This window comes from Glycine soja, chromosome 15 (assembly GCF_004193775.1).
Source record: "Glycine soja cultivar W05 chromosome 15, ASM419377v2, whole genome shotgun sequence".
Lineage (NCBI taxonomy): Eukaryota > Viridiplantae > Streptophyta > Magnoliopsida > Fabales > Fabaceae > Glycine > Glycine soja.
Genome location: NC_041016.1, coordinates 1,213,087 through 1,236,917, shown reverse-complemented (window position 1 = coordinate 1,236,917; position 23,831 = coordinate 1,213,087). Strand labels below are relative to the sequence as shown.

At 30.7% G+C, this 23,831-nt stretch overlaps 3 protein-coding genes across 3 annotated transcripts; 1 reads left to right on the top strand and 2 right to left on the bottom strand.

The window, feature by feature from the left end:
• Window positions 1–9,390: 9,390 nt before the first annotated feature.
• Window positions 9,391–10,585, bottom strand: LOC114388697 (60S ribosomal protein L37-3-like). The gene is made up of 4 exons (XM_028349334.1): window positions 10,463–10,585; window positions 10,228–10,363; window positions 10,043–10,144; window positions 9,391–9,908 (listed from the first exon to the last, which is right to left on the bottom strand). The coding sequence occupies exons 1-4, from the start codon at window positions 10,463–10,465 to the stop codon at window positions 9,862–9,864; spliced, it is 288 nt and encodes a 95-aa protein (XP_028205135.1). The 5' UTR covers window positions 10,466–10,585; the 3' UTR covers window positions 9,391–9,861.
• A 3,192-nt stretch (window positions 10,586–13,777) lies between these two features.
• LOC114387219 lies at window positions 13,778–14,964 on the top strand. The gene has a single exon (XM_028347362.1). The coding sequence runs from the start codon at window positions 14,059–14,061 to the stop codon at window positions 14,710–14,712; it is 654 nt and encodes a 217-aa protein (XP_028203163.1). The 5' UTR covers window positions 13,778–14,058; the 3' UTR covers window positions 14,713–14,964.
• A 1,901-nt stretch (window positions 14,965–16,865) lies between these two features.
• LOC114388017 (kinesin-like protein KIN-13B) lies at window positions 16,866–22,089 on the bottom strand. Its single transcript, XM_028348352.1, has 12 exons — window positions 21,704–22,089; window positions 21,382–21,597; window positions 20,743–20,928; window positions 20,415–20,516; window positions 19,926–20,003; window positions 19,740–19,821; window positions 19,298–19,457; window positions 18,924–19,226; window positions 18,442–18,660; window positions 17,949–18,294; window positions 17,804–17,869; window positions 16,866–17,348 (listed from the first exon to the last, which is right to left on the bottom strand). The coding sequence occupies exons 1-12, from the start codon at window positions 21,869–21,871 to the stop codon at window positions 17,169–17,171; spliced, it is 2,106 nt and encodes a 701-aa protein (XP_028204153.1). The 5' UTR covers window positions 21,872–22,089; the 3' UTR covers window positions 16,866–17,168.
• Between the last annotated feature and the right edge of the window lie 1,742 nt (window positions 22,090–23,831).

Below are 23,831 nucleotides of genomic sequence, written 5' to 3'. Positions count from 1 at the left end.
TTATTCTTTTTGGAAGAGGAAGGAAAATAATGCCAGAGACAATCTATCAAAATAAAAAGACTAGAAAAAAGAAAAGATTGCAGGGGAATATGACTCAATAGGTAAAGGACAAGCCGTTGCGGAGGGGCGTCAATGGCATGAAACTGCTTGTCATGGTTTCATCGACATGGAGAGCTCCTTGATTTGCATTTTGTTGTCTTCCCTCAGGGTGTGGGTCAAGTACTATCTACATTATATTATTCTATTAAGTCATGGGACGAACATATAAAAAATTATATTAATATCATTATCTCATAAATTCATTCTTTTTTTCAGATAAGGAATGTGACAGAGTAAGACATTATACTCTTATTAAGGGATTCATTTGAGTAGAGTATCTAAATTATTATAATTTTTTTTTTATTTTTAATTTTTACCGATAAAAAAATATTAGACTGTTGAAATATTCTCATATGTAAGAATTTGGAATATTAAATTGTCATAAACACTTAACACATTCTTTCTTTATGTGATAACTAACAGTAAGTATAAAGTGGATCCAATATAATTATTACTACTAACAACTCAATTCTAAGAAAATATATAAGTTTAGCGAGGTATAATTAAACATTTTATTTTAAAAAAATATAATTAAGAATTCATTGTGATTAGAATTAAACAAAATTTCAACAATATTATTAATTAGAAGGGTTACATTCTTGCTATATCGAGCGAAGGAAATTAGGGTTCAGAATTTACGGGATCAAGGAGATTATAATTCAAACTTTTAAACTTAGGTTTAATCAGATTTTTTTAATTTAAAATATTTGTAATTTTTTATTTTTTTCATTAATCAAGGACTAACTTAAAAAAAACAAAAGGTAGTTTAATTAATGAGAAGAGAAATAATATGACAACTTTTATTGGTTAAGAAATCAACGGTGTCAAGACTTTCAAAATATTTAGAGGTATCACAGAAACTCTCTTTAATGTGTAGGTTAAAACTTGAAATTAGGTGAAATGTGTTTACATACCATTTAATTTGTTAAGAGAAGACTGATTGGAAAAAATATTTTTTCATGTTTATTCGGGAATCAAGATTCGTTAGAATAACGAATAAAATTTATTTGATTAACAGTCAAATTTATTTGATTGAAAAAATGTATCCGTGTGTGTGTGGTGTTGATAACTGTCAATGAATTTCCGTATCTTTGGATTAGATTTCCTTCCCTCGTCACATCTTGTTTTTTGCAGTACAAGGAAGGAAAAGACGTACAACCTGTACGAAAGACAAAAAAAAATCAGAAAGAAGAAATAGAAATTAATAATAATAACAATAGTAATAAAAATAATGCATATCATAGTAATAGTTTTTTAAGAGGATGAAAGTAATATACTGAAAAATGACAAAAAAAATTGAATATATATTTATTATTGTTGGTTGTGGGATGATGTTTTTTTAGCAATGGGAAGATCGAAGATGGTTAAACAAACAAAGCTTGAATGGTTCATTTAATAAGTATTCTTCATATTTTTTTCTTTTTTCTTTTTCTTTTTCATTTAAACTTTTCAATGTAATCTATATAATCTATACTATTAACAAAAGGAATACCCACTTTTGGTATACACAATATTTAGTTAATTTTACCCTTTCACTAATTTTAAGCTTTCACTGTTCTTTTTGTTAATAATTATTTCACTTTTTTTATTCATAAAAATATAAAAATATATATAAAAAATTTATAATAACTCATTTTTTCAACCAACCGAAATCCATTAGTAATAACTACCCCAAACTCTTATATTATTAATCACTTTCTTTATTTTATTTTTATTTAAAATATATTTCCTAGTATTGATAATAAGGTTAGTTTTATAAAAATGTTATTTTATTTTATTTTATTTTATTTTATTTATTAATTATTTTATTATATAAAAGCAATAGAACGACACACTTATGATATGAGCGTAGATATAGACTGTAGCATGTTAATTTAATAATATGTAATTGATTACTTGAGTTCATTCTTTATTTTATTTGAATCTTTCTTATAAGAGAAAATATGATTTGAGAGTGATTCAACCCACTTTTTACGAAATTATTAAAACATGGAATAACATTGTAGAAAATTATCCAAGAAATGTCAGTCAATCAATATCCAAGAAAAGTAAGTTTTTAACATTGCAGAAAATAATATCCCATAGGAATATATATCATACGTGCTAAATACTCGCATTTCTACGTAGAAAAGGAATATATGAGTGCAATATTTATTAAGAGAAATATGCAATCCAATAATGTTCAAACATTTAAAATATCTATAAGTAATATGATATATCAAAAAGACATCTTGTCATACATATCTTATGTTAAACTCCCACTATCTAAAAATAGCAAAGGACTTTATTAACATGACTTAAATACTTAGATAGGAAGATAGTGGATCTACAAACGTTTCTTTGATAGCAACTCACGTCAAACAATTGAGGGTTATTATTCTTATATTCAACAGTTTTTTTTTATATCAAACAAATTAAAAAAAAAATTAATTTTATCTTTTTTTACTTTTTCATATTTTTTTCCGAATAATCTACCAATTAACAATATATAAGATCAATTAATATAAATTCACACGCATTGATAAATTCATATTATTAATATAAATTAAGGATGGAATAATGTGTATATTCATACGAATTAACAATCTATAAAAGAAAATAAAAAAAATAAATAATAAAAGATAAAATTTAAATTTTTTAAAATATGTTGAATGTAAAAGAAATTTATTGAATTTTGAAAAAATAATCAACAATTGATATATAAGTGACTTGTGTAATCATGTTTTCCTCCGTGGATAAATCACTTATCAGTTAACACTAGTATTACTGTACACAAACACACTTGTCTAGAATCTTTGTTTTTTAAAAAAATAAAGTCAATGCATTCGTCGTTTGATTAAGTTTAGAAAAACAAGAATAAAACACGTGTTTAAATTTAAAAAAAAAACAATTATTTTTCATGCGTGTCGTTGTATAGTATGAAAAGGCGACTTTTACAAATTAAAAAAGAACAGTATCGTTTCCGTGTCTCTTTAATCAACAATAGGGAATAGTTGAATTCATGTTAATAATACTACGTTCGTTTTTTGTAACTTATTCAATATTTATTTTAACAAATAAATGTAAAATTGAATGATACCTGATATTCGGAGAAAAGAAGAAGAATTTCTGTGTATGAAATGAGGCAATTACCAATTAACCCCTGTAGCACCAGGCCAGCACATATAAACATAATAGTCTGAAAGGACAGATGGGGACCAAGACATATACACTTCACCTCACACGCCACATTTAATCTACAACTACCAATCTGGCATAAATTAATATGGCCCACTCTTCTGATGACAAAACGTTCATCTATAAAAAAATAAATATAATAGATACATTAAACTTTAACTTTCTTCTATTTAATTTTTAAGATAAATTTTAATTTCATTTCATTTCATCCTAAAACAATCTCATCATTTTTACACTAGTCATTCTAATTAATTTTTACAAATTATCCTTTTATAAATAATTCAGAGTTAAATTATTTATCTTTAAGTATCTAACCGTTAGTTCTTTTTTTCTTTTTTTGTTACAATCCTTTTTTTAGAAATTATTTTGTTGTCAAAATATAATGTTATTTTTATTAGATTATTTAATGTAATAAACTATTAATATTTATAAAAAGTTCTATTAAAACTAAATGTAAAAATTATTTTTTTAATATTTTTAAAGTGATATATACATAAAAGAAGGAGAGATCAACTTACACTCTTATAATTTTGACAAATTATTATATTATTTTATAATTTTTAAAAAACTAACGGGTGGATTGAAAATTTCTTTCATATAAATTACATATACAAAAGTTCATACTAATTCAAAATTATTTATTATTTTATTCATATAGTTTAAAATTGATATAATATAAATATTTTAAAATATACTAAAATACAGATGATTTGATCATCTTCTATCATTGTTTAATTTTAATAAAATTTGACATAAATTATCTTAGTATCATATAAATATAATTAAACGGTTCAATCAATAAAAATCATATTTTATATTAAATTATAAAAATAATATAATAATAGTTATTTGTAAAAAGAAGTAACATTTAAGAATAAATTAGAATGAAACTAAAATTTTAGAAAGTCTATTTGTGAAATATTGATGATGAGGGTTGTGATCATGATAATGATAATGACGATAGTTATGGTGATAATAATATTGATTTTGACGTAAATTAAATAATTAAAATATTTAATTTTAATATATATATATATATATATATATATATATATATATATTATATGAAAAGTTATACTACAATAGTTCACTCTGTTAAGAAGTGCATTGGGAAAACAAAAGTAATTAATACGAGAAGTTAAAACAATAATTGTAAGTCATTAAACTATAAATTAAATGATAGAAATTACAGTAAATATAAATTAAATTGAAATTAAATTTAAACTACATGTTTAAAATTTAGATATCAAATTAATAGTAAAATTGAAATTATTTGGTATTAATCAATACATGTGGTAAGTAACAAATATTATCATGGTTTATACTCGAAGAGTGTTCAAGACACATTTTTTTATATTAGCTAAAATTATAAAATTAAGTAAAATACTTATTAAATAAGTGGTAAGACTCGTAAAGAGTTGTGATTTATAATAAAATTTAGTTAATAATAAAAATATATTCGAAACGCGAAAGTGTCCTGACATTTTTTATATAAAAAGTATTTTTTCTTTATAACTTATATTTTAAAACAAGAAATATTATCAGATAAATTTTATTTAAAAATATAAAATTGATTAAATGATTAAGAAAAAAAAAACTTAACAAAAACAATGAAACTGGTTATTAACAATTTTTATAAAAGAAAAATCAGATAAATCCTATTCTACCTTATCACTTATCAGATACATCATAGTGACTATGACTAGTGCGTAAGTGGGTTGGCTAGTGGATAGCGTCGTGACTATAAATACATTTCACACTGCCACATGCGTGTGTCGGTCGCCACTACTCATTAGTCAAACACGCAATCGTTGTCATATATTTTATCCATTTCCTATTACTAGTATATAGTTTTTTTTCATAAATTTAATAAAGCTTAATATTTCTATACTGAGATTATAAAATAAAATAAATTTATATTATCATTTAATTATAAATTATTTTAAAATTATTTTACAATAATTATTTCAAAAATTAATAAAGTTATCTATCATCTTGTGAATAAATTATTATGTAAGAAAAATTTATATTATCAAATGGATAACTTTTTTTCTCAATACGGTTAAAGAAAGGAAAATGTAGAGATGTATAGAATTAAATACTCTTATAATTTTAAAATGTATTTTCATTCAATTTTTAATAAAAATATTTTCAATTTCTTAATCAATGTCTCCAAAACAATCTTTAAGGAGACTCTAAATTTAACTAGTAAGAATTTTTTTATTTATAATAATTTTATTCTATTAAAATATTAGTTTTTTTTATAAAAAGAATCATATGATCTATATTTTAAAAATATTAATAATAATTATAAAGTTTTTATATCATGTGTAAGTATAACATTTGCACATATTAACTTTCATTATTACGCTAATTAAAATAATTAGTTTATTATCTTCTCTTAATAATAATAACTATTTTTTCTCTCGTAATCTTTCTTCCTTTTCTTCGTTTTTGAAAAAAAAAAATTACTCAATCAAGGAATTATTCATGTGCACTTCACTATACCCACCAACGTGTAGTTACGCTATGTTATGTGTGGGATAAGTGGGATTATTCAATCAAGGGTGCGTGTATGTGAAGCTGTTTCAAATGGTTGACACACGTTCCAATGTTCTGTTTTGTGAGAAGTAAACCTGTTTTGGTCGTGAACGGAGAAATAAATAGGCTATAGTCGTTCAAATTATTTTTTATGGGGATAAAAATTATTTGAAAAAAAATGGTATAATTAAATTTAATCATTTTAAAATAAGAGAATATAAGAGATAAATTATTAGAGGAGATAGATTATATCATAGTAGGAAAAAATAATGAGAGAAAGAATCAATTGTTGTTATTAACATAATATAACAAATTAATTAATGAGAGAATATGTTGTCAAACATGAAAATCTTGTTGCTGAAGGATACGTAAGTATATTTGTAAGTTCTCTTGAAAACCTGGTTAGCCCCGAGATTTAATTCACTCAAACTTTTTTTTACATAAAAATATAATAAATTAATTATTTTAATTATTCAGATTTCTTAAACAAAATTTGAGATTCAAGTTTTTTGAATGAAATAAATGTGATTAATTAGTTAAGTTTTTCGGCGGCCATGATGTATTTATTATATTTTATATTAAAAATTAAATGTTTTTGAAAGATTAATTAAGTTAAATGAGTTTTCTTATAAAATTTTATGTTTTGTAATAAAAATTTATTTTTTAATTTTTTTAAATTAAGATATATAATATAATATCTTTATGAATGTTTCTCTATTATTTCTTATTAATATTAATTTTATAATCAACATTTTTAGTAATATATATGACCAACATGTTATTTAGAATTATATTCAATATAATTAAAATATAAATAATAAATTCAGATAATAGTATATACGTATTTAAATAACAATCATATTCGGATTGTTTTTATAAAAAAAATTGTTATGGGTACTAAAATTAGTATTTGCATGTTTTTAGTTTAATAAAAAGTTACTGGTTTGAGTGTGATGTTGAACTCCATCACCTTAGTTAAAATTTTGGATTTGAGTCTTGTAAATAAAAAAAATGATTAAAAAAAGAGATCCCACTAAAATTAGCCAATCAAATTTTCTAATAAAAATTAGTCTTCATACTTCATATCAATATCATAATGAAAAAATAATATTTTTAATTCTGTGTATTTTGATTATAGTTTCAATAAAAATTACGTTTAAATATAATTTAATCCTAACTAGCATTATAATATATTGTTTAAATGTGTGTGAGTGTGATGAGATGATGAAGTTTAGTGAGATGTGTCCGAAGAACTTGCTAGAACAACTGAACAAGTCAAATCTTTAAGGCTGAAAAAACGTAGATTGAGGTATTTAGGTTAGCTCTTTCTCAATCTATCTTTTTTTCATTTTTTGATGAATTGAGCATGATCACTTCAAGGACATCTAACAAAAGAATATCACAACTTTTTATATTATCCAACGCCTGATTTGCACTAAATATTCTCTTGTATAATATATATGTATTTGCTATCTTATCTTGTATTTAAGGTGAATAAGATAATATTATATTATGATATAAAAGATATGTATGTCACGGTTTTACTTTCATAAGAAAAAAGACAATGTCACCCTTTTATAAGAATGACTCAGCAAATTTTTAAAATTAATTTTAATAAATGCTACCAACTTTTTATACATTATTTTTTTAATGTTCTTATTTTACTTTTAGTTATATATCTATAATAACTTACTCAAACGCTAAGCAAATTCTCCAAAGTTCAGCTGATAGGAGAACGGAGAACCCTCATGAAACCCAGCTGCCGCATACCATCAACACGGATTCAGCAGACCGGAATACTGCATCTCCATCACATACAGTCATGTTCCCATGCACTACCATTGTTGCACACTCAAGGCTGTCATTGCATTCAGTTTTGCTTGTTGAATTCATAGTAACTTTTTAACTGATTGTGAAATTGATAGTCAATTACAATTTTATTGCACGAGGGTTTGGTTGGCGTACATCCGTAAAGATCCTACTCACTACTATCTAATCTTAGTCATTATGAATATCTCTTAGTCAAGCTAACAAATGGAACAATATTCCTAATCAACTAGCGTAGGGAAGGGTTTTTGACCCATTAAAAACAAATAAAAAACTAGTGTAGGAAAAAACTACCTGCGAATTTTCTGTTTTTGTAAGATTTTAGAAATAGGAGAATATGAAAGAATAAATTAAAACGATTTCAAAACATAATGCCAATATTCTGGTGAGCCATGTTTAAGGAGCCAGAGATAGACCGGAGTTATGGGTGGAAAGATTCCTCACGTTCGTTGTTTATAATTGTAACCATCATTTGGCATTTTAGAAAAACATCTTCAATATGGGTTTATGGTATATGATGATTGGATATAAAGGGAAAAAATGACATTTTCTTTTACCTTTTCAAAAAACAAAGTACTTTTATTTGTTTAATAATCCGCAAAACACAATAGGCTACCATATCAAAGAGCCAAGTAAATGCACTTCATCTTTCAGACAATTTCAGAATTCACTTTCTCGGCATAATTACATTTTTTTACCTCCAATTTTTTTATTCCAAACAAAGTAATTTAAAACATATTCCTCTACTTCTAAGAAAGTTACAAATTTTATCCTCCATCATTTACATCCTAAAAAAATTAAACTTTTTAATCCCTAACATTCTACTTTTGAAAAAATTTGCATCCAACTTTTTATTTTTTTAGAAATTTTACTAACTTCGTATTTTGGACAAATATTCCCTAACTTTTGTACTTATTAATGGATAAATGATAAAATTCATACACTGAGTATGCAACAAACTAATGGTAAAATGCAACAATATTTGTCCAAAAATTAATGGTAAAATGCAACAAACTAAGTTGATAATAAAAATAGACAAATCTTTTTTAAAAAATTGGGAGTAAAATATACAATTAAGCCTTCTTTCTTGTTGAATTCCTACCAATATTTTCCTTATACACTTTTTTCCCATCATTCATAATCTAGTATTACAAATCTTAACACCTAATTGCGAAGAACAATTTATTTATGATAAAATGACGACATAACCTTTTATACTTTATGTTGTAATTAAACCCAATATTATACGTGTTTCGAGATTGACAGGCTTATACAAGGTGCTTATCAGCCTATAGATGACAATTCTGCTTTGCAAACTTCAATGTAGAACATGATGCAAATCGAAATAGAATAAGAGACGTTTTACCAAACACTGATGCCAAACAGCAATCTGAATGTGCATATAATCAAATTGGAACACTGCACACTGATCTACCTATAGAAACGAATCATGAAAATCCATCCCTACCCTAAAGTTTTGAACCTCGGTTCCTAAGAACAGGAGTATGTTTTTCGAGGGTAGGGGGAAAAACAAATCCAAATTACAAAAGTTCTTAGGATAGGTAACTTTCTATGCTGGTGAAACAGAGCCTCTTAAAATGAAGAAATCATAATTTAAATGTTGCTCTAACAGCATGGGACACCAAAATTCTCCAAAGACCTAGTTGCCGCTTAAATTCAAAACACCAATGAAACATAGACATCCAAACAAATCCGTTTACTATGAAAGTTACATACATGATAAAAGAAACGTAGAAACTGCCTTTGACTTGAGGAATATATCAGAAGAATTGGTTTTAGGATACACATTGTGAAACAAGTGAAGAAAACCGTTTATGCAGTCACAACGGAAGCAAACCAGGTTTACCTAAACTAACTTCCCATAACAAATTAAAGCTCTCTCGTTATGACTATGGCAAATTTCATAACAAATGCCTAGAATAGTATTGTGGGATAGCCAGGTAGGGATGTCTTTCATTCTATCCAGTATTCACTAATTGAAAACTGCTTAAACCACAAACTATAAATGTAACATAGCCGACTGAATAATCAATAAGTCTTATGATCTTGTTGAAATATAAAGCAACTACAAATTAAATGAAGGACAAAGTAGCAATCAGACTCTAAAAATAATTGTTCCAAAATACTTGCCATAAGCACAAAAAAGCAATCTATTCTTGTAAGTCCGTACCCAGCAAACAACGATCTTTGACAGGTTTATGCAGTGGTAGCTGCTCCCTTCTTCCTAGGTGCAGCTTCGGTACCTGATTCAAAATCCCCACAGAAATATAATATTAATATTAATAAAACGATGGCCAGAACACGCAGTTAATCAATTATTAACCCTAACCAAACAATTATTAGAAGAGAATAATATGATAGAAAACGATGAAGGTACCTTCTCTGAAGCCACTCTTGAATCGGCGAGGCACGTTACGCAAGTACCTCATCCTGCCAGTTCCGGTGGTCTTTCTGCGGATTGCCTTGACGCTCCAGTTATCTGAAATCGTTAATCATAAATCAGAGTAAGTTAACAATTCCAAACATAAACCCTAATGAGATAATTGAAGAAGAAGAAGTTACATTTCCTAGTGCGTGCGGCGGGGAAAGCACAAGCGGCGCAACGACTCTTCTGGAGATGGAAGCTGCGGCGGCCACACCTCACACAGAGAGTGTGAGTCTTGTTCCTTCTCTTACCAAAACTCCCTGTTCCCTTCCCCTGCGTTCCATTTACGCACACGTGTCAAACCGTCGAATCATATAATAATACACAGAAAGAGAAAGGGAAAGAGAAAGAGTGAGGGAGAAAAAGTAGTACCATTGAAGCAGATGAAAAACCCTAATGCTGCAGCTATGGAGCTAAATGGCTGAAGAAGACGTAGCGGCGTGGCGATTTGTATTTATATATCTGTTGCCCTGGGTTCAATATGACAGGGGTTTAGGGTTACGAAGTTAAGGGATAGCAATGGAAATAAATAAGGGTGGGCAAGCCCAGGCCCAGATCTTGATTGGGCCATCAAAATTATTTTGGGCTTTAATTACTTTCTGCTAAATCCTATTATTCACATGCAATTACTTTGCACACCAGGCAAATTACTGGTACACCAAATACAAGATGTGAAATTCCAATATTACCCTTCCATAAAGCTGATACAAATTCATAATTTGTACGAGTAAGCTTACGGATTGCAAATCCATAAGTTTACGGTAAAATAAGAACCTATGACTTTTAAATTATTAACATAACGCTCTAACCAACTGAGTTAATAGGTCAATTATGTTATAAATTAAGTAATGTCGCTATATATAACATTAAAATTTCTAATATATATTTAATGCACATGTAAATTTATATAATAAATTCTGTAACAATAATCTAATAATTAATTTGTTTACATATATAAATTTTTATGAAACCTATGATTTTTATTTAAAATTTATATATTTTTAGAAAAATACATTATTAGGTCAAAATTAATTGTAATAAGACCAAAATTTTAAATAATTAATTCGTAAGCTTATGAATTGCGAATCCATAAACTTACTCTTATGAATTAAAGGAAGAGCAATATTGGAACTGTCCATCTTGTGGTGGGAGTACCAATAATATGACTGATGCGCAAAGCAATTTCCCTAAAAGTGGCTCCTTCGTGTAAGTTGCATATTGGTTCATTGAGTGGAATGGGCCTCTTTATGTCTATTGTCTATATACGGTTATTGCCATACCATCAACATAAAAACGGGGGGAAAGTTAAATCATTAAAAAGTATTTCGAAGATTTTTTTTAAAAATTTAAACAATATATAAACTGAAAATAAAATATTTAAAATAATAAAATATATATGATGAATTTATTCTTACATATAAAATTAGAGCTCAAATTTTTAATGCTAAAATTGTTTAATATTTCTCTCTCTCTCTCTCTCAATTTCAATAAATAATTCCAATAACACTTTAATATTTATGTAGATTCACTTTTCACTATGGTGCATGTATTTTGTTTATTTATAAATGTTTAAATATATATTTCAAAATACATTGCCATGTTAAAAAAGAGAGGGATAAAGAGTGTGAATGTGAAATAATTTTCTTACTAGAAATAATGAAATATATTTATCTTTTGTATATATAAAATTTGAAGTTTTGGTCTATCCTAGGAGTATATTTTACATTGCATTAATTATATAGTTGTAAAATATTTTACATTGCTTTAATTATATCAATTTATTATGTTTTTTTTTCATGGCAGCAACAAGTTAGAACCTAAGACCAATGGAAGATATTTAAAAAAAAATAGCGGAGGCAAAAGAATAATTAATAATATTTTTACAGAAGAGAAATATTATAAGTTTTTACAAAATACGTCTTTTATGTATTTTTATATTTTATAAATGTTATATGATTTTTCATCGTCAATGCGTGGATCCGCCAGTGCTCAAGACCTTTTTGCATATTAGTGTCAAATTTCTCACTACTCTAACCGTCCTCTGTGGACTGTGGGTACGTATTGATTTATTATTTATTATATAAAACATGTTTATAAGGTCTTGTTAGGACGTTTAGTGTAAAACAACACAAGTGATTGGATAAAGTGCATTTTGTGAACCATGAAAGCGACATAAGCAAATAGCATTCCCATTCTATTTCAAGAGGACTTGATGTTTCCACGACACAGATTAATTATGATTAAGTTAGTTGCGATTGTTTTAGAAATTAAGAAATACTAGTAATCACTGATCATGTCGGTGTACAGGCACCCAACTAACAGATGTTGGCGCCCAAATTTGAATAAAACTTATCCTTGGTTTACGTCTGCATGAGGTCCCCCCCTTTAGCCTGCTTCTTTAATATTCCAGATAATTTATAGCACTTTGTAATGCCCCTCCATTTATGTAGGACCAAGACCAATATCGCCACACACTAGACATAAACGTTTTGCTCACCAAATAAAAAATGTCTTAGCATAATTGTGAAATTTGAGAGCCATAAAATCTGAAGTTAATACTTGTTTACTGTTATAATTTATTTCGGTTCCTCTTCTGATCATTAAAACCAAGTCTAGGCTGTTCCATTATGTACTTCCATTAATAATTCGCATATAGTTCATTTTAAACACCGTTCTGCCAAATATCACCAGCATCCTCATGAATGAGAAATGCAGTTTCAACACATATAATCCGTGTTCCTGCTTCTATAGATTATGTTGTCAGTTACCAGAGTTCAGTAGCTCTCGTTACAGGGCACAAGTTTTTTCAAGAAAGAAACAATCATGTGTTACCCTCTTTTGCAAATTGCAAGTGCAATCACTTAATATTTAAACATACATGATTTAGGACAGAGGTGGGTGTAGGACTTAAACGCTGGCAAGTGTACGATAGTGACCTCACAGTACAGGAAATCCAATGCATCTCATCTTATCTTTATATCAAATTAATTAGTCCTCACTTCTCATTTCTCAGTGCCAACCTGACTATAGATTAATGGGGACCATGCATGTTATTCTTACAAATAAAGAAGGATTTCTCCTTCACAAGGCCTAGGGACGGATGGCAGTTAACCGGGTTTGGTATATGATCAAGAGTCCCGGAAATTCTTCTCAATGACCCAAAGTGATTCTTTTTTCTTTTTTTTTTTTTTTTTTGTTAAAATCAGTAGCTGATGGCGCATTAAGTAGTTACTATTAGTGTAGTTCCTAAAACAAATTTGCATGCTAAAAGGTGACCCGTGAAAGAATTGTTGAAGGACTAGTTTTTGATTTAGGGGTCTAAGGTTTCAAATTTTGGCTAACAAAGTAGCAAGAATTTGGTAGGCTGTTGTTGTTTTAATCTTTTAGCCACCCACCACCTTTAGCTTTGCATCTTAATCAATGCAACTGCACTTTAAACAGCATGTAGTCAAAATCAATACAATGTTTGTGATAATTTAAATACAAAAGTTCCCAAACTAGTAGCCTTTTCTTCAATTATCTTTAATCCAAAGAGGAAGACCCCTAGATCAGCGGGCAAAATCCCTCAAAGTGTTAATTGGTACTCTAAATTAAGTCCTTTGGCCCTCAAATCAGATAATAATTATCATATAGCCACCAGATTTAATGTTTAATCATTTAATGTATAAAGAGAGAGAAGGTTTGAAAGGGAGAGAGAGCATGGGATGCCGTAGACAAAAAGGTAGAGTTGAAACCTAGACAGAAGAAAATACAACTCTTTAGAGTACGCTTGTTTTTCTCTTTTAGTAACCTTCGGAATAGTTACCATCTGCACAATTCTTTATATGAAAACCCGAGTCTGGACAAAATTGTAGAACACACACGAGAACTAGAGCAGATAAACACTGTGTCTGCTCTAGAAGACATTTTAGTGCCATTAGGAGAGAAAAACCTTGCCTTTTCACATTAGAATTAGAACAAAACCACAAATGCTGCTTAGAGAAACCATTCGCAAGACCAGGGTTTTATTTCACAAGACCCTCCGAAGCTTCAAGTCTGTCATCTTTGGAGGGTACCAAAAACTACCCAGATCTCTCTCCTTCAATCCGTTTCTCGGTCGCAGTGGCAATGCAAGAACTTACACAAGCGAGCAATTCTACAACGAGTTTTATGACATGCTGCAGTCTGATCTGAACAGAATAAAGAGGAGTGATAGCAATAGCATGAACAGGTCAAGAGATCATGCAATTGGAGATGCCGCAGCAAACACTGAAATCCTTACCAAGCAAAGTTCGCAAAAGAGCATTGCTGAAGAGGGAGTAGTACTGAAAGAGAAGAAAAGCAAAGGGAGCTGTGAATTGGGAAAGAAGGAATGCTTGAATAATTCAAAAAGCATTAACGAGGGAGTTCATGATTTGACGCAAAAGATGAAGGAATTGGAGATGATGGATACGGGTGATGTTGAGCACGTGCTAGACATTGAAGAAGCACTTCACTACTATTCACGCCTTAAAAGTCCTGTTTATTTAGACATCGTGGACAAGTTCTTCATGGACATGCACTCTGAATTCTCTGTTCAAGACTCCTCTATCAGTGTCAAACGCTCAAAGTCGAAGGGAAGACTTGGCTCAATCAGGCTATAGATAAGATAATTTTAATGTAAAGAATGTTCTAGTATACATGAAACCTAGCTGTTTTGTTTTACTATTTTGTGTCTCTGATTTTTACTTCTCCCAGTGTGGTGCTGAGCGATTTTGAGTTTGTTTGGTGAGAATTCCCGCTATTTCTACTCTTTTTTTTAGTTTCTGGTTGTTTTCAATGTTGAATTGAATCTATATTGTACAATATAAAGACGAATTACTTGGTAATAATATCTAGCCCTGTTTGTCAATTTACCTAATTTGAAAACCTTTTCAGAATACGGTTTCTATTTCTTTCTCAAAGATGCTTGGTTATTGAAAAGAGGGTGAGAAAACACAAAAGCATTCAATCTGTGGTGACTATGAGATTATAACTACACACAAACAAAATTGTGATGCATACAAATAGATTAGAGTGACGGGAAAGTATCACTTCTTGGCAATATTGTGATACAATATTAACAACGATCTTATAGCTTCATGATTCAATGTTGGAAACCCAAGTTGCAGTCTTGCAGAGTTAAAATCGGCATCTTTTTGTGGCTATGGCTTCAATGTGTGAAACCCAAGATGTCATGTTTTTTAAAGGGAGATTCTTTGGACTCTTTTCCATGCCTATTAGTAAAATTAGGAGAGGAAGATGGAAGGAATGGCAGATAAAATGAGGGATTCGATTTACACACATAATTTTTTTTTAATACAGTTCCCATGAGAACTGACAATTGCTTTTCGAATGATCAAGGGATGCATGAGTACGAGCCTCTTGCATGAACTTATGAACAAGTAGTTACAGGAGAAAAAAATACAAAGGTAAAATATTTTTTTTTTCTTATAAATTAAAAAATGTACTTCAACTTTTATAGTATAATTTTTTTCAGATAATTTTTCTAAGCATTAAAGCATATGTTTGATTCTAATTACTAAAAAAATATTTTTTTCTTATATTTTATTCTTGGTATTTAGAAAATTTTATCTAAATAAAACTTGTATTTATCTTTTAAATGGAAAATTTTTCTCATTAAATTTGTACTAATTTATTATTGAAATTTTCGTACTCCTTAACTTCAATACAAATGTATTCGTGATATTAAATGTATTATATTACGTTTTTCAATAAAGATTTTTTTTAACTTTCTGTAAGAAAAATATAGATTTTTAACTTAAGTAAGAAAAAAAAAACATCTTTAACTTTTAATTCCTTAACCATGATACTGGTTGGGCAAAAATGTTTTTGAATGAAATGATGTCTTTCCATGACAGAATAACTATTAAAAATATTTTTTTTATCCAAAAATGTATATTTAAACAAAAAAAACAAGGTTATAATTTTGTAAAATAGGATTATTTTAAGGAATTTTTTTTTAAAATACAGTCAAATCATGTTTCAATGTTCAACCCAAAATTGGAAAACTAAAACCTAGTGTCTAACTACCACACTATTTTCAATGCTTGGAGACAACTTATTAAAGTTTGGACCAGTCGTATTAACAAGTATCTACATCGTTGTCTGGGTGTGTGGTCTTCCGTATGGTCATCTACAGATTTTTGCCACTTTTTCCCCTTGTTAATGTCGTTTTATCCTTGATCTGTGACACATTAATTCTTCGACTGTACTCTAGTTATTACGTTACTTGTTTCAGCCCCAAAACCGTGATTTATAAAACGTAACACACTGGAAAATTCTGGATCTTTGGCAGCTCGGATTTACACTAATGGCCAATAGCTTAACTAACTATAATTTCATTAGGATAAAAGATTGAAGAAGAATAATATGATCGCAGCAATTCTTTTAGGTGTGCAAATTTTTAGTTGTCGGCCTAATTGGCAAAATAACTTGTCTATAACCTGAATATATAACTATATGAATTGATTCATTCAGACACATAACCCACTGCAAAATTAGTTACGGAACTACTCATCGAGAAAATATTAATACTCCATTGATCAATCAAAGATCAATTGTTAAGTGAAGACATTTGAATAACTTTATATTACTAATATACCCACTCAGACAAGAGTCCTTTGAACTTGAAGCCTCTAGGCTAGAGTGACGCGCATATTTACCCTGTACTAAAGTTCAACCATTTTATTAAAAATATGGGGGCGACTACACCACTATGGAGGCTCGTACACTAGTTAATTATTTCAAATGCTTATGTTGATAAATGAAAACACAAATGATTTTATATTAGATTTCTGACACAATTGAGGGCTTTATACAAAGATATTGCCTTGATGGAGGCATGTAAAACCAATACATGTCGACATTCTTAGTAAAGAGAAAAATGAAGACTCCAAACCCCAGTTTCTTATCCTGGGGAGAATAGCCAAAACAATGATGAATCAACTGTGCCACGTCATATCCCAGATCTCACATAATCTCCACCTGAATCACAGAAATGCATGATTCCGATCACCCAAATAAAACTTTCTAACAAGGGAGTCTGTTTTAAATTCTATTAGTAACCGGTAGATGAAACCAAAACATTATGCTCCTTTAAACGTTTCTGAAAATGAGCTAAACGGGTTTGCAACTGCAGGATGCCAGCAGCCTTCTGAGAAAGAATGGCGTTTAGTCTTGTTATGTAATCATCCAGCTGATTCCCTGGTTGATCTGCTTCAACCAAGAGGTTCATCTCCTGCATGTCAAGCGTAGACAAAAATATGAATATGAGAAATGGACTTTGCACCCTTGGGAGGATGCAGAGGCAAGGATAGTAGTATTCAGGAATTCGTTTTTTCACAATTCTAGAACCTGTTCATTATTCCTAGAATGAATAACACTGAAACCACGGACAACATTCAGTAAAAGATTCATGAAATTGAAGTTTGGTGTGTTATGTACTTGTTGAAAATATGCACACAATTCTTGTTTATGCTATTTATCAAAAGAATCTTTTGAAGTATTCACACACCTGTATTCATATTCAATTGTTTCAGGTGACTCCCTACATACAATTAGTCAATTGTTTCAGGTGACTCGCTACATACAATTAGTCAATTGTTTCTAAGGTTGGGACACATGACCCAGTGTCCAGTTACCCAAGAGAGTGTGAAGGAAAATAAAGAACAAAAACAGAGATAATTTAAATACCTCTCTAACAATGTTCATGGTCTCCTCTACTTGTGTCCGGTGAGCATTTACAAGGTCCTCTTCTTCCTGAAATAATGACAAGCTTTTGGTAAAGATGAGCTCTGGGTTTTCTATACAACTGTTATCTCAGTAGCCGACAACTTACCTGTAGGAGGGCATTTAAATCATCCTCAGCATGTGTGGTTTGAGGTTCAACTTTTGGGAGGTCCTTCCATTTGATCTGACCACTGGGTTTCTTCAATTTGTCATCTGTTGTAGCATATGATTCCATCTTTCCATTTTTCTTCAATGGTGGTTTCACCTGCTCGTAATACTCTTCAGAGGGGCTAAAATCATCCCCTTCATTTTCATCAGGCCATCCATCTGTCACGCGATCCTCATAGGCTGACCCAGTAACAGAAGATAAGGGAACTGTACTTGATTCTTTAAGGTTGAAATTTGACGATAAAACATCCTTCTTTGAATTGTTCCCTTTCGATAGGCTTTTTACCCTGGTTTGTAACAGCGAAACTATGAATTTTCTTTTCTTTATCCTTTTGTGCGTGGGTGTGTTGGGTAGTGTTTATCTGAGGTGTGATGTGGGTGGTTTAAAGGAGCAAGGGATACAGAATTACATCTAACAGAAAATTCATTGTTACCTGTCAGCATATCTTAATGTATTCAGAGTATGTTCACATGAACCAGTGCTTGGTGATATGCATGAAATCATAACGGTGCGGGAGTTGCCAACAAATGAATCCCTCAAAACTTCAGTCAGTTTACTGCCTCTGAAAGGGATGTGTCCTTGGTCATTGTCCAGAGCTCTTATGCATTCCTTTAGGGCAAGTAAGCTCTTATTGATCTCAGCACCTTCTATTCTGAATCATATAATTGTAAGCAAATGATGAAACAAAAGAATTCATTAGACTAAAATCAGAATGCTTGAGGGTTTCATACAATTCATGATAAAATCCCAAATCTGAGATATCTTCAATTATAATGTATATGGCCAAATTTAGAATCTAATCTAATCTAATTTATATTCCTAATTAATTTTCTGAGGCACAAGTACTATTTTATTTTGGATAAGTAACAAGATAAATCCGTCTTAAATAACTCAAGGTCTCAAGCTCAATCAAACCTTGTCTGTTTGTCATTATCAGTGGTATCTGCTCCACGTTCGCTTCCAGCAAGATCTATGAAGGAGAGCTTGCCAACCAAACGGAGAGGTTTGGATTCATTGCCATCAACTGACCTCTTGATAGCAAGCTGAAGTATTGCATGTGACCGTGATGATTCCTCATTTGCACCTGTGGTGCCTGTACTTCTTGTGGAATTTCCTTTCTCAATCAGGTCTTTTATGTTCTCCACATCCGATACTCGGTACTCTTGCAAACCCACAATGCAAACTTGCTGCTTACCATCCTCCCTCATGCAAAGTTTTCTGCAGAATTAAAACTTTAAACCTCCAGAACACACAGATTACAGATGCAAACAACAAGATATTTGACTTACTTTCGATCATTAAGGAGATCAAAGAGCTTGCCACCATATATTTCAAAGAAGCTCACAAACAATTGAAATCCCTGGTTCCTGTAAGTATGATGCATCAATCTAAGGATGTCCCTTGATGCTTTAAGTGGCAGTGGCTTCATTGTGTAAGTTTTTCCACTTCCTAGAAAAGAAGAAAGTGGAATTTAGAAGTTCACTCATAGTACAAATCATTGAGGTCAAGTTCACTAGGCAGAAAATGGTCCACAACTAGACCTCAACAATTTTAAGAATTGAGTTTTGGTCATGGCCAAAACATAAAACTGTAAGGTTTAGAGAAAGAAAAGAAACATCAATATATGATATTATAAAGCAGAAATATCACTTCACAAATTGGCATAAAATTTGATTTGTCTTCAGGCAGGATGCAATAGCAACAAAATCAAAATCCAGAGGATGTTATCACCTGTTTGCCCGTATGCAAAGCAAGTTGCCTTAGTGCGTTCAAATATTATTGGAACTATGGGCTCTACTGTTTCACGATACACCTAAAAAAACAAAGTTAAAAAAAATTAAAATGAAGTTAGATAAGGATATAACAAATGTTGTCAATCATTCTTTACAACTGAACATTTATGTACATCATAGTTACCTCATCATTTGTAACCTCTTCATTCAAAACAGCATCAAAGACAAATTCATGCTTTTCTACATACTGAGTTAGGTCAACCTGCAAAGCACATATAATTTTAAAATGTTTATCTATAAAGCATCCATTAGATTATCATACCATAAGAACTGGCAGGTGAGGAAATTAGTGGGCAGAATATTATTATCTTGGTTCTTTTCATTCTCCAACTAGAGTACCTAATATTTAAAACATACAGATAATTACACTCCACATATCATAAAATTACCTGTCCTTTTCTGTTTTATATTATCAATGTTTTTTTCAAGTCACACATGTCTGATTCACCAAGAGAAAAAAAAATAGAAATATCAGTTACATAGCCAGCGCCACATTAGATTTCCTACTACACAAGTCATGTTCAGCAACTTAATCTTATATTTCTAAAACCTAAGGACAGCTATACTGCATTGAAAGTTGGAACTATCGATTAGTGTTGCCTCTTAAACTAACCTTCAGTTTAGTCTCGTGCACTGTTAAAGAATTGGAATATGTTTCTATGATGTCCTCCTCATTTTTTGCTAATTCCTTCTTATTCATTGGTCTTTTACGAACCTGCGTTAAAAAATAACATGCAAATATTAGAACATAAAAGCAATGCTCTTCAAAATTGGACAAGATTTAATATTCATTTTCAGAAAATTCAATGAATTTTAAGTTGGTAAGTTGGTATTATGCCAATGCAACCTTAAAGGAAAAGAAATCCAAATTTACTATCAAACCATCTGCAAAAACATAAAAATGAAACATAAAATGGCAGAGATTATGCGAAAGAACATACCACCACTTTAATCTTTGCTACAGAATTAGATTTCTCTTTGTCTGCAGGGAGACTTTTCAATATGTTTTCAGGAGCACGAGCTCTGCCAGTCTGTTTGCTCAGCATGTAAGTTTCAGAGTCATCAAAGCTTCTACCCCGGCCAGGTTGATACAGGGAGTTGGCATCATATGCATTGGAGACTGGCAGCTAGCAGGACAGAAAAATTATAAACAAATTTAAGCTACCTTTTCATGTGCATCTACTTACAACGACAAAAGGACAGATCAGCCATCCTAGTTGGCTAGTTCAAAACAGATTAACTTAAAGATTTTATAAACCTATATGATCAACTTGAGAATACAATTCTCATAATATCTAGATTGAGAAAATGCTTTCAATCCTCACATCATATGAAAAGGAATGAATAAATTAAAAAACACAAAGTCCTAACATACAATTTTCCACAACATCAACGAAAATTCTGCATAGTATGACACTTTCAAGGGTTAGAGACTCAAAGAAATTGAAAATTTCTGTAGCCGTGATCTTTCAACAGATTACGGATGCAATGTGACCGTTATTCACAGGATTAAATAATAACTTGAGAACAAAAAAGCACAGAAATCAAATGAAAGTTCTTCCGTTGAGGAAAATAACAACCTCGGGAGGAAGAAGCTCGGTGTCGAAGGACTGCAGATCCAACAAGCCGGGGCTGAAATCACCGGACAAATCTTCGCCATTCTTTTTCTGCATCGAAGCACGGTAACCACCGGGAGGCGTGGAAGGCTCCATATAATACTCGTTTCCTCCGTTAAAGCTCCTTGGCGCATTCCGGTACATTCTTCCTCCTTGTGCACCGCCGTACAAGTTATAGTCCTGCTCGCATTCCAAACACGAATCTCATCAAATCGGACAAAAACGTTTACGCGTAACGATCGAAGACAAAATCGCTAGTGAAAGGGGAAGAGAGAGAGAGATTTACCTGAAGCGGAGGAAGTTGATTGGAGGAGGATTGAAGGTGTTGAAGGCCAGCCGACTGGAGCCACCTGTTGCCGTTGGATGAGCTGTCGAGGAAGTTATCGGAGTACTGGCGCTGGTGGTGCACCCCCGCCGCACCAGATCTCAGCCCCTGTCTCCCTGCACCGTTCATCTTCCTTGGCGATGATGAGATCGGAACGGAATGATGAGGTAGAAGGACAGTGGAGTGGACTGGAGTGAAACCGAAGATATAGGAAGGATACGATACGAGCGACAAAAGGTGTTGTAGTGAAACCAAGGGAAGGGGGAGGAGGCTTTGAAATTTTTTGAAGGGACTCCCTGCCTAGCACGTGCGACGACGTCGCGTTGGGGGTTAGGGTAGGTCCCGTGGTTTTTCGAACTTGTCCCGTCCCACATGGGTGGGGACGCCCTCTGTTTTTTGTCTATTTATTACCGTTGCGCGCTTGGCTTCACATTCAAAACTTGAGGTATTATTCTCTTGCGTTATTTTAAAATGTTATGCCACGTGGCATCCATTGTGGGTTGGGTTTGCGTGGTGATGGCAACGCACCGTAACAATTTGCGGCGCGGCTCCGTGCTCATGTTTGGGCCCAGGGCTTCCGGCCTTTTCTCATTCTTTTGTTTTGCTGCCTTCTTGCTTTTTCACTGTTTGTTTATTTTTAATTTTAAACTTATCTAGGGAAAACGTTCCCTGATGTGAAGGGAATGGGAGATGGGGACTGTATTAGGTACTCATTCAAAGACAATTTGAATCAGTGAATTGGCCATATATGATGGTCATCATCTCCATGATTGTTCAAGGACTGATTGGTCTTAGATGATTGAGTTTGTTTAAACTTTAAAATAAATATTTTTTACATGAGTGCTTTTTTAAGAAGTAAAAATAATTTAAAATAAGTAGAAAATTATTTTTTTTTATAAAAAAAAGTTTAGATAAACACACTTATTTTAAATTTATTAGATATTATTTGATTACTCAAAATCAGTCTCAACAACCATATAAGTCATATAAGTAAATCTCACACCACACTTTATTTCAAAATCTTAAGGTTATGTTTATGGGTTTTCTCTTTACTTATATGGTGTTCCACTTTTTCATTCTTATCTAATGTCGGACTTCACCTCACACTTGTACTCCAAAAAATTTTCTTTCAAGCATGAGTCTCTTATACATTGATAATTTTTTCCTCGAGTGGAAGTCATTATCAATCCATTTCTTTAGAGCTTTATTGTGGCTGCCTCGACACTTCCTAGCCATTGTTGTCAACATGTTTTACTCATTTAAACTAGTCACCAAGTTGGATCATCGATACGTCTTATACCAATTGTTGGACAATCGAGAGGATTAAACATTAGAGAGATTTTCACCAATGAACCATAAATAATCATATAAATGAACCTTGACACCACACTTTAACACAAAATCTTAAGACTTAAGTTTATAGGTCTTATTCTTACTTATATGGTGTTCAACCTTTCTATTTTTATCCAATATGAAATTTTACTTCATACTTATACGAAAAAAATGAATTTCATGCTTCACATAAAGTAAAGTTGATTATCATATCAAATGATTATATCGAAAATAGAATTTTCAATTCAACAAGACTTCACGATGGTATCACACAAATCTTATGACCCAAATAATTGCCTTAAAGCTTTGAATATAAATTGTTTATGCATCTTTTCATATCAATGTAATTGTTTAAGACTGTAATATTTATGACATTATACTGTATTCAATTAGTAGTTAAAATGCCTTTGTTTTAGTATAAAAAAATTGGGTAGATCTTTCGTTGTCTCATATACAACTTCAATTGTCTTAGGCAGCGTTTTATTTACTTTCTCGTATCAAATTGTTTGAAGTTGTTTCAAAGCTTTGTTGTATTTTTTTTGTTGTTGCAAGTTTTCTATCCAGAATTTTTATTATGCACTTTTGTCTCTTAATACCTTTATTTTAAATCAATATTCTCAAACATCAAATTAATTAATATATTATTTAGAGAGTATTGTCAAATATTTTTTTTTTGGATTTGACATTAATAATACGTAATAGCTTTGGTAATCCTCCTTCTTAAATGAATTAATCCCTCTAATATATAATATTACAT

Bases quoted from the DNA above. Each gene is read 5' to 3' on its own strand.
- LOC114387219 (XM_028347362.1), top strand. From the start codon at position 14,059: ATGCTGCTTAGAGAAACCATTCGCAAGACCAGGGTTTTATTTCACAAG.
- LOC114388697 (XM_028349334.1), bottom strand. The intron at 10,145-10,227 runs GTAACTTCTTCT...TAACGATTTCAG, and splicing joins CGCCGCACGCACTAGGAAAT to ATAACTGGAGCGTCAAGGCA. The intron at 9,909-10,042 runs GTACCTTCATCG...ATTTTGAATCAG, and splicing joins CAAGAGTGGCTTCAGAGAAG to GTACCGAAGCTGCACCTAGG.
- LOC114388017 (XM_028348352.1), bottom strand. From the start codon at position 21,871: ATGAACGGTGCAGGGAGACAGGGGCTGAGATCTGGTGCGGCGGGGGTG. The intron at 19,227-19,297 runs GTAAGTCAAATA...TTAATTCTGCAG, and splicing joins GATCTCCTTAATGATCGAAA to AAAACTTTGCATGAGGGAGG. The intron at 18,661-18,923 runs GTTTGATTGAGC...TATATGATTCAG, and splicing joins GATAATGACAAACAGACAAG to AATAGAAGGTGCTGAGATCA.